The sequence below is a fragment of the Bufo gargarizans genome, chromosome 6 (genome assembly GCF_014858855.1).
Source record: "Bufo gargarizans isolate SCDJY-AF-19 chromosome 6, ASM1485885v1, whole genome shotgun sequence".
In the NCBI taxonomy this organism is placed as follows: Eukaryota; Metazoa; Chordata; class Amphibia; order Anura; family Bufonidae; genus Bufo; species Bufo gargarizans.
Genome location: NC_058085.1, coordinates 66,878,408 through 66,891,691, shown reverse-complemented (window position 1 = coordinate 66,891,691; position 13,284 = coordinate 66,878,408). Strand labels below are relative to the sequence as shown.

At 47.3% G+C, this 13,284-nt stretch overlaps 1 protein-coding gene across 1 annotated transcript; it reads right to left on the bottom strand.

Moving 5' to 3' along the window:
* Positions 1-398: 398 nt before the first annotated feature.
* Positions 399-4,862, bottom strand: FOXJ1 (forkhead box J1). The gene is made up of 3 exons (XM_044299012.1): positions 4,756-4,862; positions 3,666-4,210; positions 399-2,008 (listed from the first exon to the last, which is right to left on the bottom strand). Exons 2-3 carry the CDS (start codon positions 4,176-4,178, stop codon positions 1,202-1,204), a joined length of 1,320 nt encoding a protein of 439 aa, XP_044154947.1. The 5' UTR covers positions 4,179-4,210; positions 4,756-4,862; the 3' UTR covers positions 399-1,201.
* Positions 4,863-13,284: the final 8,422 nt, after the last annotated feature.

Here is a 13,284-nt window from a genome sequence, read left to right as displayed (position 1 = left end):
TATAGTTCTCTTTCCTGGTGGATCCACTTCTGGAATCTTGCAGGCAGATCTGCTTCAAAACCTTCTCCAAAAAGATCTGTGTGACCGGACCCTAAGGCTGACGCCATTAGATTGATAGAAATTATCAGTATTTTACAAGCCTAAATCAAGCGGCTAGTGGAAAAAAGGAGGTGTGTATGGCCTGGGTGTCTGTATCTGAGAGTTTTTTGATTACTATACCAGTAAAGATACTACAACATACCGTAATTCATTTGAAGAAAAATGCATTTATTCAGATTCACAGAAGAAAATTCAATGCACCTTCAGTGTCCGTATACAAGAGTGCTGGATTTCAGCCTTCCCAGTATTCAGCCCCGATTCCCACCCCAATTGAAATTGCATAACAATGTTTAAGCCATTCAGATAGGCGGCAAACAAGTCATAAACTCCTTATTGTTCACTGGTGCCAGCGCTATTCACACACACACACACATACATTTGTTCCCCTTCTACGTATCTAAATTCAAGCGAGGCCACCGACTTAACTCTTCACACCAGAGGAGCACCCAACCCGTTGAGGACTCTGGCAGCAAAGGCTTAAAAATATTCTTCAGAAGACACCTCTAGCAGCACCCATTCGCGACTTTACGGTACATCTTACATGGTTTGGACTGGCATCCAAGCTATAGAAACAGAAGGAAGCAGTGGCATGAATTGCCCATGGGGCCAAATAACCCCTGTGGTCATCATGAATTTGCTAGAGCCGAGGTCAGTACAAACCAAATCAAGATGGCAAGAACACATTGCACATTATTAAGAGTTGATCATAAGAGATATCTGTTCACAGGAATTTACGTCAGAAGAAGACAATACCGCTTTCAAAAACATAGTTTTTTTTTGCTTTTATCTGTAGAAAAATAAGTACAAAAGTTTTCTCTTTCTCTTTAAGTACTGTACATTTGATTGAGGAATCGGGGAAGGGTCTTCTCTAGGTCCAGGGTTCATGCTGTCCTGTAGACCAGTTCTTCCTGGGTTCACTAGAGAAGTGGGTCTTCTGCCGGAGGCACCGTATCCCTTTAATAGACATGTAAACGTCTGAACGCTCTCCTCTTTACATGAGTTCAAGGTCAGATAAATGTAAATATAAAAATGATCTATTGATCTATCTGTAAGTATATAATGTACACAAGTCTTTACAAAACAAAAGTCCAAGATGGCCCCGTTATTGTAAATAGGGACCCATGGCGTTCCAGTCACTGAGTCCTGGAGGGAATTCTTCATTGAGATCAAACAGCTGATCTAGGTTGGTAGAGTTTGAAAGATAGTCGTTCCTGCCCTCCTCCCATGGATGCTGGAGGAACGCGGTGGCCAGGAATGTCTCATCAAAATCCAAACTGTTTTGGACTGGTACTTGATCCTGCCCTGTAGGGTACCACTGCTGCGGACAGTTAATGTGCTTGCCGTGGACTGTGAGGTCAACAGATTGGCTGACTGGGCTCAATGGTGGAGTAACTTCGAGGTCTTCAAATGCAGAGAAGTTGTCTCCAAGGTTTGAGTCAAAAATGACTTCCCAGTCAAAATCTCCTTTTAGGGGTCCCAATTCTGTCTGGTCATCATGGGACAGCATGGGGGAACTGGATAAGCGGGGAGCTTTGAACATCCTTTTAGGCAAAGGCTGCTTGCGCTTGTGACCTTTGTTCTCGGCAAGGCTCCATATGTGTTCACCAGCAGAATTCCAGTTTTGTTCACCTGTGGCTTCCTCAAACTCCTTCAGTAGCTGATGGGACTCAGAGCTTATGGCCAAAGGCCATACGGGACCCATATTATTCTCAGAGGAAGTGGACTGGGCTCCAGCAAAGGCTGGGTGGATCTGGACAGGCGGCAGTCGTCTCTTCTTAATGGCACCATTCATAAGCCGGTCAGCATACTGTGGATCAATCTTCCAAAATCCACCTTTTCCCGGCTCGTCTTTCTCTCGAGGAACTTTAATAAAGCATTTATTCAGAGAAAGATTGTGTCTGATGGAATTCTGCAGAAGGAAGAAATCAGAGACCGGTCAATATTCATGTACTGCATGAAGAACATTCATCACACATCGTCATCACATCATCTGAAGAAGCAGTGGGTCCGGCCACGTTCTGGAGGAACAGACATAGTCTGGGCAGGACAATTGTATTTTAACAGCATGCAGTAAAGTAGAAAAAAGGCATCAAAATGGTTGCATTCCTTTTTTCTCCTTTAACCTAAATCCACCCCCATCTCCAGCCACAGGGATCCCGGATCTTCCAGATCCGCTATTTACTGTTTAATGAAATTTAACAAGGGGAGAAAAAAACGACACAACCCCCCCCCCCCCCCCATCCCCTCCCCCCGCCTTTTCTATTCATCCCCCCTTTTGGACTTTGGATGCTTATTGCTTGGCCAGTTAAACATATTTATCATTCTTGCCTCAGCAGTCTCCGTCCTCGCCACCTGTGTGTGTCTGGGATCCCCCCCACCACCAAGGTTTAATTAAACCAGTAAAGTCTCAGCCTCGCTGGGGGAGTAGTTTTAATTATTCGCCTACTAGAAAGTTTATGGTGCTGGGGGCCTCTGTGGACCAGGTCCGATAGATAGATATGAGATGGATGATAGATATGAGATGGATGATAGATAGATAGATAATAATAGATAGATATTAGATAGATAGATAGATAGATAGATAGATAGATAGATAGATATGAGATGGATGATAGATAGATATTAGATATATAGATAGATAGATAGATAGATAGATAGATGGATAGATAGATATGAGATAGATATTAGATGGATAGATATTAGATAGATAGATATTAGATAGATAGATATGAGATAAATAGAAGATAGATAGTTCTATAGATTAGACAGATGATGGGCTGATAGATAGATAGATAGATAGATAGATATGAGATGGATAGATAGAAATATTAGATGGACAGACAGATATTACACAGATGATACATAATTCAGATATTAGATAGATAATAGATGTAAGAAACTTCTATTTTCACTATTTCTGGATTGCCTCGGATCTTTCTACATGTAAATAGATTTATGTGAAGAAGCTGGGGGGGTCTTCTAGTTTCCCCCTTTCCGGTAATCGCCTCCTCCCACCTCACTGTACAAGATTTCGCCCATAAACCCGTCTCGTCTCATCCCTCCCAAGGACCATCTATTACCAGGAGACAATGCAGTGTCAGGGCCACACAGATTCTCCAGGACAGGGGGAGGGAGGGAGCTGACATCCACAGTCTAATAGTACACTGATATATGGCGGTGTAGTTACTGACCCTGCATGGGGACCTCCTATGACCCCCCATTGTGTTGTGTGTTTTTTTTTTGTTTTTTTTGCAGGGACACTTGTGTGACAAATTTGGGAAAGAAGCATTTTACTGCCTCTGTCTGATGGCTCACAGGGGTTAATGTGCCACTAGTGATGCTGTGGGATGCTGAATGTACAAAATAGTAACTGGGAAGCGATGGAACTAGAGAATAATTATACCCAGGGGATGACGGGTAAGGCAGCAAGATGCCAACTGCATGCCTTATAGCTCAGGGTGGAATCGGGGTGACTTACATGGAGGTGGGTGCCACATGAATGGGACACCACCGAATCCTCCCCATACTGTCAGCTCTACCATAAGACCTCTTTTTCAGATATTTACCTGCCAGGTGGGGTCTGCATGCCGGAAGTAGCAGAAATTATCAGTGATCCACTTGTAGATGGCAGAAAGCGTGATCTTGGTCTTCTTGCTCGCCTGCATCGCCATACATATGAGGGTGGCATAGGAGTAGGGTGGCTTCACATGCGGGTTGGTCTTGTAGTCAATCTCCTCCATGGGTTGAAGTCCCAGGTGGGCAGCCCTTGAGGTAGAAGATGAGGTGGGCTTGCCTGGGGTGTGTGGCATTCCTAAGCAGGCAGGATCAGCGGCCAGTGGTGAGCAGGGGGCAGCAGAACCGGGTAAGTGACGGTACCCATGAGGGTCTCCGCTCGACGAAGGGGTCTTGCCCACGTTGGCATTGATGATGGAGAATTCTTGCAGCCACTGTAGACTGGTCAGACTGTCGTCCAGGTTCACGGAGCTAGAGAGGGATTCCTGCCCCACTTCGCCTTCCGTCTGGTAGGACAGCCAGTTATCCGCCATGTCTGTGGGCACCGCCATGGGCAGGTCAAACATTCAGGAAGCCACAGGGGTCCGAAGACTTTTCCCTGAAATGAAATAACTTACACGTCAGAGAAGAAACCCAATGGGAGCGGCACCCACATTATGCATCACTCCCAGGCCAGGGATGTTAGGAGTTGTAGTACTGTAACACCTTAGAGGGCCACTGGCTAGGCTGGGGGGGGGGGGAGTTGTTTTCACAACAGCCGCTCACACTAAAGCGACTAATGCATTTGGGAAAATTCTGTGCAATTGTTCATGGGAAAAAAAAAAATGGGAAAAATGCTTTCTAGCAAAATGACAGATCTGATTCTATATTATAAAGTAAATTTCACTCTCTGGAAGTTTTTTTTTAGGTCTAAATGTCACCTGTTTCTGCACCTTGTGCCCCCTACAGGGGTGATTGTAACAGTAAGTGGGGCACTGAGCAAAAGATTTATACCATACTGATAAATACAGAGGCTTGCCCAGCCCCAGCCATGCCCTAGGTGCCCCCCTGCCATCTTGTCTCCGTATCTGCTATGCCCATTCTGGTAACAGATCAAGTCCTGCCCTATAAAATGCCCCAGCCTGTAAAATAATTGAATGTTACCTGATTGACGGATGATCAGGGGGCTACAGGGTGGACACGAAGCTTCTAGAAGGAGCAGGAGAGAAGGTGAGGAGCCTCCGATGAGTTATGGCAGCTCTTTTCTTACCTACCACCCTCGGCTGCCAGGCATTAAGTACCAGCGGCTCTGAAAGGCTTCTCTGGGAACTATGGCAACGCCCCGCCCACGTAAACAGCTTTCAGCGTTCTAATTGGCTGCTGAGTCGCCATGGAGAGCGCAGTCATGCCGCCACGCCCCCTCCCACTGGCTGTGCGCTGGACGTGGTGGGTATGTTGGCATGTGCATGGCGAGGGGCAGGAGGGCAGGACGTGGGGGTAGGGGGCAGGAAGGCAGTAGGGGGTAGGGGGCTTATCTAAAAACACTTTCTTTTTTTTTACCCTCAGGATTGGACTTGTGTCATTGAAATATTTGCCCTGCTGGGGGCGCTGTTTTTGGCAGCCTGTGCTTATTGCAGAGCAGAGGTGGGGGTTCAGGGCATTAGTCATCCTCAGTAATTCAGAGGTTTTCTAACAGTGCAACCTGTGGCTGAAACTACAACTCTTAGTGTGCCCAGATAGTCGTTGGCTGTCGTGGCATGCTGGGAGTTGTAGTTTCTCAACAGTCTTAGATGCTGCTGCTCCGTAAAATTGCATTTTGCGCTTTAGTTTACAAACTTTGGGCAGTTCTTACCCAGGGGACCATTCATTTGGTCCAAAAAACGGAAACGGTGATTCGCAAACGCTGAGGAGCCCAAGTTATGGTCATTATAGGGGCATAACTGGTCGTCATAGGGCCCCAACACCTAGTGATGACAAACCGCGACGGTATGGATAATGACGCCATAAACCACACAGTAGTGACGCAGACAGGTACAATGTCTTGGCCCCTTCACCCTTCGGGGGCCCATAGCAGCGGCTGTGGCTATACAGATGGTGCACGTCTCTATTTGAGCGTTGCACTTACGTACAGCACGCTATGGCGTAATACATGGAGTAGTGCGCCATGGTAGAACGGATTTGCCAGGTTGGAAGCTGGCAGCGCGCCAGGCAGATTTGCCTCCTGGAAGAATTTTTAACCCTTTGCTCCTGCCAGGCCGAGTATCATTCTCACACTTCGCGGCGGTTGTATTCCTGGCGCAGCGTAGGTCGTACAGAGGGGACGCAGGGACGGAGGAAGAGCAATGTGGGGGTTACAGACTGTGCCCCAGGAAAATAATTTCTATCAGTGCAGTCCCTGCGGCCCCTCTATTCTGCCTGGCAGGCGCAGCGCCCGCCCCTCCTCTTCTCTTGGTGACAGCCCCCGTCCCCTCCGTGCCGTGGCATAGCAAAAGAGGGCCATTCATTTGGTTTTTTTCCCATAGGCAAAAAATATGGGATCTGAAAAGATCCCCCAAAATACTAGGGGAGGCGGAGGGGGGCGGCGTGCCAAAAGACATGCCACCTATTTGCATAATAAGGGATTGCAGGCCATTTACCCATTCAGTGCTGCTGACATAACTGAAGCGGTGGGCAAAGGTGGCCGGGAAAATGGGTTAACTGGATGTGTTTATCCAGGACTGTGCCTCCCGTACTGTGCCGTGGAGTAGACGGGGGGGAAGAGAGGAAATTCACATCTATGACGTGGTTTTGGCGGGTAAATGGCTGATAAGTGGCAGATTTTCCCTCTAAAATCCTTGCCTGCAGCCAGTGGCCGGGGAGCGGGGACCAGCCTCATCTCCCGCTGTATCTGCTGCCTTTTCCCTCCCAGTCCTGGATCTCCCACTTCAGGACATTACCATCCCTTTATCTGTGTGATTGACCAATTTACCCCCCGGGGAGGAGCACCGCCTCCCTCTCTTTGATCACTTTCAGGGGGGAGACAGGTGTCTGGTGGTCGGTTAAGGCTAAGTTCACACAAAGTGTCTTTTGAGCTTAAAAAAAAAAAACGGATGTGGAATCCGATTTTCTTCCTGGCGCGTTTTTTTGACACAGTTTTCACTTTTGGTATTTTCATTCCTGGCTATTTTCAATGGGATTCCGGGCCCAGAATCAACATCATGAATGGACAGGACACCTTTTTTTTGCGGTGCGGTTTAAAAAAAAAGCTGTGTATGATTTAGGGCTCATGCACACGAACGTATTTTCTTTCCGCTTCCGATCCTTTTTTTTTTTTTTTGTGGACCGTGTGCGGAACCGTTCATTTCAATGGGTCCGCAAAAACAACGGAAGGTACTCTGTGGGCATTCCGATTCCGTTCCGCAAAAAAGTAGTGCATGTCCTATTAGGCCTCATGCACACAACCGTGCCGTTTCTTGCGATCCGCAAACCGCATATCCGCAAAAAACAAAAGCCGCCCGTGTGCCTTCCGCAATTTGCGGAATGGAATGGGCGGCCCATTGTAGAAATGGCTATTCTTGTCTGCAAAAAGGGAGAAGAATAGGACATGCTGTATTTTTTTTGCGGGGCCACAGAACGGAGCAACGGGTGCTGTCCGCATCTTTTGCGGCCCCATTGAAGTGAATGGTTCCGCACCCGAGCCGCAAAAAATGCGGCTCGGATGAGGATCACAACAACGGTCAGTGTGCATGAGGCCTTATCGTCCGCAAATCACGATCCAAGGCCCCATTACACACACGGAACATATCCGTATGTCATCCGTATTTTGCAGATCCATACTGTAGAAATACTATGCCCGGCCCATATTGCTCATGTGTTTAGTGATTAATAAGTAAAAAAATGATCAAATACGGAAACCATACGGATATGTTTTGTGGAATAACGGAACAGAAGAGGACTTAAATCAGAGGGGAAAAAAACCTCAGATACAGAACAACGGATCCGTGAAAAACGGTCGTGTGCATGAGCCCTTAGACTAGGTTCACACAGGGTTTTTTGGATGAAGATTTTGGACCAAAAATCCTCGCCAAAAAACGCACGCAGAACTTCCTCATTGCCTTCATTTGGGGAATCCACATGTTAAACCATACAGCGTTTCTTTTTTCGCATGTGGTTTTAAAAAGCGCACAGTGGAAAAAAGAAGTGTCCAGAATTCGCACCAAAACTGTGTTACAATGTGTCAGGAAAAAATAAGCGGAAAATAAACCTGCATCCCCTTTTTTTCAGCTCACAAAATACTCTGTGTGAACAGAGCTAAACACGGATCCATGTTACATGCGTTTTTTGGCGGATCCATTGTACCAATGCCTGTCCTTGTCTACAAAATGGACAAGTATAGGACATGTTAAATTTTTTTTGCGGACATACGGATATGGAATGCAAACTGAGTCCTTTACGGTTTTTTTGTGGCCCAGTTGAAATGAATGGTTCCGCATATGGGTCGCAAGAAAAAACTAACAGACGCGGACGAAAAATACGTTTGTGTGCATGAGCCCTTTAAGGTGTGGAATCCTCGTCAAAATCCTGGCCCAAAATCCTCTGTGTGAACCTAGTCTAAGGGCCCCGATACCTCATGTGGATCTATGTGGTCTGGACTATATATGTGAGATCATGAGATGAGACCCCCGCCATTTCCAATACGGAGGGGCCATGGTGCTCTGTATTATTATTATTTTTTTTTTCTTTTATCCTTCTACAATGAGGGTATGTCCCATAACGTGTTGAGCAGGACGCATGGCGCCCCCAGCCATAGCACCTCCTAGTGGGGCGCTACTGACCACAAATAGAGGCTATGCTGTAAAAGAAGCAGGTGGTTCTCCTCATTTTACCTGTCCTGTTTTATTTCATGGGAAGGGAAGTGTTTCGCGTGGGAGGTAGAGTTCCACTTTAAGCTTGCGTTTTTGCCCCAGCTTTTGCCCAAAGACTGAATACATGCTAATTCATTTTGAAAGGTGGACATGTTCAGAACAGCACCCGTATCCTGCTGTGTCCTCTGTTACAGCCAAGCCATGGCCACGAAAGCAGGTGGACATTGACCATGGTCATCTGCGTCACAGGGGATTTGTCACCAGGACATCTGGATGGCCCCTTCTCCAAGTGAGTAGCCTTGACCATCAGATGACCATTTTTGAAGACACCTACATGACACCCACTGAAATAAGTGCCTGTCTTAGGCCCCATGCACATGACTGCATAATACGGATGCGGTTTGTGTGCCATCCGCAGACTATTTGCAGGCCCATTCCTTTCAATGGGACCTTGGTCAGCATTTTGCAGAACGGACATACAGATGCGGAAAGTTGATGATCCACGTGCTTTCTGCATCCGTATGTCTGTTCCGTTAAAGGGTAGAACATGTCCTATAGGTCTTTGAAATCAATGGGTCCGCCAAAAAAACGGATGCAACACAAACCCCATCCTTATTTGGCAGATTCACAATTTGCGGACCACAAGATGGATATGATCGTGTGCATGAGGCCATGGTCATTCGGAGGCCACCACAGTCGAACTTCATTCTGCTTCGGCTCTTTTGAGGGGTCTCGCTCTATGACCTCCATAATCCCTAATAGGGGATACGGAGAAGTGCATGACCACTTAATGTGTATGGGGGTCCCCTGAAGTATGGGGCTGTTGGATTTCAGCATGACCGATCCTTTTATTCTTCTGAAGACAATCCAACACCAGAGGAGGCGTTCAGAACATGGGGGGGTGGTCAACAGAGGTGCACCTAGCTTTTCTGCTTCCTGAGGCGAAAACTGAAACGGCGCCCCCATGCCAATTTCTTAACCTAACTCCTTTGCCACAATGAAAGCGCTCATTGCCCATGGCCCTTCTGCTGCTCCCCTCTTGCCCCTACCTGGTGCTGCCTGAGGCGGTCGCCTCACCTGGTCTCATTGGTGGTGCACCCCGGGGGTCGGGAAGGATAGCGTTAGCGATGTTGTCTGACATGGATGTCATGTGGTTGGATATAATGGCAGCCCAATGACGCTGGGTGTGATCTGACTGCCCGGAACTGTAGCACTTTGGAGATATCCGCGCCATGCACCGCCTTAACCTGCACATGACATCTAATGCATATGTGGGTAACCCAGAGGTCCCCCGACTTGACCTGGGATTTCTGCGTACCTATAGGTTTGCTTCCCTGGCCAGCAACGGGGTATTCCCTTCTCCCCAATGAGCAGCTGGCCGGGGCCCTGGGTGAATCCAGTGGTCTTCTGCGCAAGCCCCCATTGCCGAACAGAACCCGCAGCTTCAGGTAATAGAGGGGCTCCGGATTTGAGATCTACCTTTCCAATTATTGTAAGAATATTTAGAATAATACATCCCGACACCCGGCCGCAGCTTCTCCCGTCAGGTGTATGGAGGCAGGCTTCACTGTATGCTGATAGACTGGTCGTCCTTTCTTCTCACCTTCACTGCTTGCATTTCAGGAAAGCAAACTGCAAGGGACACGCATGGGATTAACCATTTCCAGGCTGTAGTCTAAGGCCTTGTGCACGCGACCGTATTTTTTTGTCTGCATCCAATTCGCATTTTTTGCCGATCGGATGTGGACCCATTCATTTCTATTGGGCTGCGAAATATGCGGACAGCGCACCGTATGTCCGTGGCGGTATCTGCAGTCATGTGCACGAGGCCTAAATCTTAGCCTCCCCAAGGAGTGTGGCATTTAGGTCCGGGACCTGGTGTGGTGCAGGCCCTCCATCTCACCACCTCTATATATTATTTCTGTATCCTAGTTTAGGGTTAACAACCTCCAGCTGTTGTGAAACTACAACTTCCAACATGCTCCCTTCACTTTTATGGGAGTTCCATGAACAAGTTTAAGCAGGTGTGCATGCTGGGAGTTGTACTTTCACAACCGCTGGAGGTTGCTGATCTCCTGTCCTAGTGGGGTCACATACTGGTGCCACGTCTTACCATGTACTGGGCCAGGGATCAGCAACCTTCGGCACTTCAGCTGCTGGGAAACTACAACCCTCAGCATGCAAACATGCTCAGCTGTTCTAACTCCCACAGATGTGAAATTAGGATTCTGGGAGTTGTAGTTTCTGAACAGCAGGAGTGCCAGAGGTTGCTGATCCCTGTACTAGGCGAATAGGCCATCCCCTAATAATCTGGAATCCACTGGATGGATTTTTAACCCACCTGATCCTATAGATCCTTCGGAGATAAGTGGCGTCGTAAGTGCCCCATAGCCGCTTATCTCTGTTCCCATCCTTGTAATAATACGCCCGTTCAGCAGACCCCATTGGGGATCTTTACTGTTGTTCTCCCAGCATTTATCTCATGCCTTTGGTTCGCTCCTCTGATTGTGGAGAGGGGGGCCCCGGCAGGCTCACACAGCACGTAAAGAGGGGGATAGGCCCATAGCCAGAGCCGGGCCCCCTTCTCATGGGCCCCATAGGAGTACACACTTGTATTGTGAGATGTCTCATCCCGTCTGATTACATTATTGGGCACAGAGAAGTCACCGCACATCCTTCCTCCAGTCCGGCCTCCTTCCAGACCATGATAAACATAGCAATTATTGGAAAAAAGTGTAAAAAAAAAAATGACTGATCATAAAAGCTGAGTAATCTAACGATAAATCACAAAATGGTTCATACCTAGAAATAAACTGTAGGATGTGATTTACTATGAAATAGAGGTAATAGTTTGTAAGCACTACACACAGGGTACGGGTACAACCGCAGGATAGCTCATCAATATCTAATTAGTGGGGGTCCGACACCCGGTACCTCCACCGATCAGCTGTTTGAAGAAGTTGTGTTACTCCAGTGAGCGCTGCGACCTCTTCCTAGGACAGTGACATCATATTCATCAGTCACTCAACCTAGGTGCAGCTCAGAACCATTGAAGTGAATGTCACTGAGCTGCAGTACCATGCACAGCCACTATACAATGTAAGGCGCTGTTCTTAGTGAGTTGTGAGGAGGTTGCAGGGCTCACAAGAGCAGCACAGCTGATCGGCAGGGGTGCTGGGAGTCGGACCCCCAACGATTAGATACTGATAACCTATCCTGAGCATAGGCCATAAATATCGAATACCCGGAAAAACCCTTTAAGGTGCCCATACACCTTCAGTAGCTGTTAGGCTACTTTCACACTCGCGTTTTGTGTGGATCCGTTAAGATAATACAACCGTCTGTATCCATTCAGAATGGATCCGTTTGTATTATCTTTAACATAGCCAAGACGGATCCAAGATAGTCCCCATTGACTTACATTGTGTGCCAGGACAGATCTGTTTCCGTGTTCGCCTCCAGAGCGGAATGGAGACTGAACGGAGGCAAAATGATGCATTCTGAGCGGATCCTTATCCATTCAGAATGCATTAGAATGCAAACTGATCCGTTTTGGACCGCTTGTGAGAGCCCTGAACGGATCTCACAAACGGAAAGCCAAAACGCCAGTGTGAAAGTAGCCTTAGCTGACAGCTATTGTGACTAATTCCCCCGTACACATGCAGGCTCGGCTTGGTTGAGTGTGCATGTGTTGTGAATTTGGAAAGGAAAGCAAGACACTGCCAGATACCTCCAGTAGTGGAGGACAAAAGGATGGGGCATTGTACTTCAACATGTCTGATCTCCTTTCTCCTAATATCATCTGTTAGGATCAGATAGTCGGCCGGTGCTGCTGAGATCAGCGGGTTGACCCAATGTTTGTGTATGGGCGATCTTGCTGATTGAATTACAAACCGGATTCCAAAAAAGTTGGGACACTATACAAATCGTGAATAAAACCTGAATGCAATGATGTGGAGGTGCCAACTTCTAATATTTTATTCAGAATAGAACATAAATCACGGAACAAAAGTTTAAACTGAGAAAATGTACCATTTTAAGGGAAAAATATGTTGAATCAGAATTTCATGGTGTCAACAAATCCCCAAAAAGTTGGGACAAGGCCATTTTCACCACTGCGTGGCATCTCCCTTTCTTCTTACAACACTCAACAGACGTCTGGGGACCGAGAAGACCAGTTTCTCAAGTTTAGAAATAGGAATGTCTCCCATTCTTGTCTAATACAGGCCTCTAACCAGTGGCGACTCTAGGAACAATATATAGGGGGGGCACAAAGATACCACAGTCAAAAATGGGGGGGCACAAACAAAATAAGTATATATCAATAAGATTACAAAATACGAGAGAATTGCGATATGCAGGGATACAGTTATAATAAAGCAATTTACTTACAAAAGAAGCTATTCAGTCGTCTGCAGTGCCGTCCTCTGCTTGCTTCCACGGATTCTTTCCCCTTCTTTCTGTCTCTCGTCAGTGCACAGGCGCACTGTTATGGTGGATCTGTGGAAGACACACTGTTATGGGGGCATCTGTGGATGACACATTATGCCTCTCATTAGCCCTCATTATGCCTCTCATATCAGCCCCCATATCAGCCCTTATGCCTCATTAGCCCCCATATCAGCCCTTATGCCTCATTAGCCCCCATATCAGCCCTTATGCCTCATTAGCCCCCATATCAGCCCTTATGCCTCATTAGCCCCCATTATGCCTCTTATTAGCCCCATTATGCCTCTTATTAGCCCCATATGCCTCCTATTAGCCCCCATATGCCTCCTATTAGCCCCCATATGCCTCCAATTAGCCCCCATATGCCTCCAATTAGCCCCCATATGCCTCCAATTAGCCC

Coding starts and splice junctions, on each gene's coding strand:
- FOXJ1 (XM_044299012.1), bottom strand. CDS start 4,178: ATGTTTGACCTGCCCATGGCGGTGCCCACAGACATGGCGGATAACTGG. Junction 2,009..3,665: donor ATGCAGACCCCACCTGGCAG/GTAAATATCTGA, acceptor TTCCTTCTGCAG/AATTCCATCAGACACAATCT.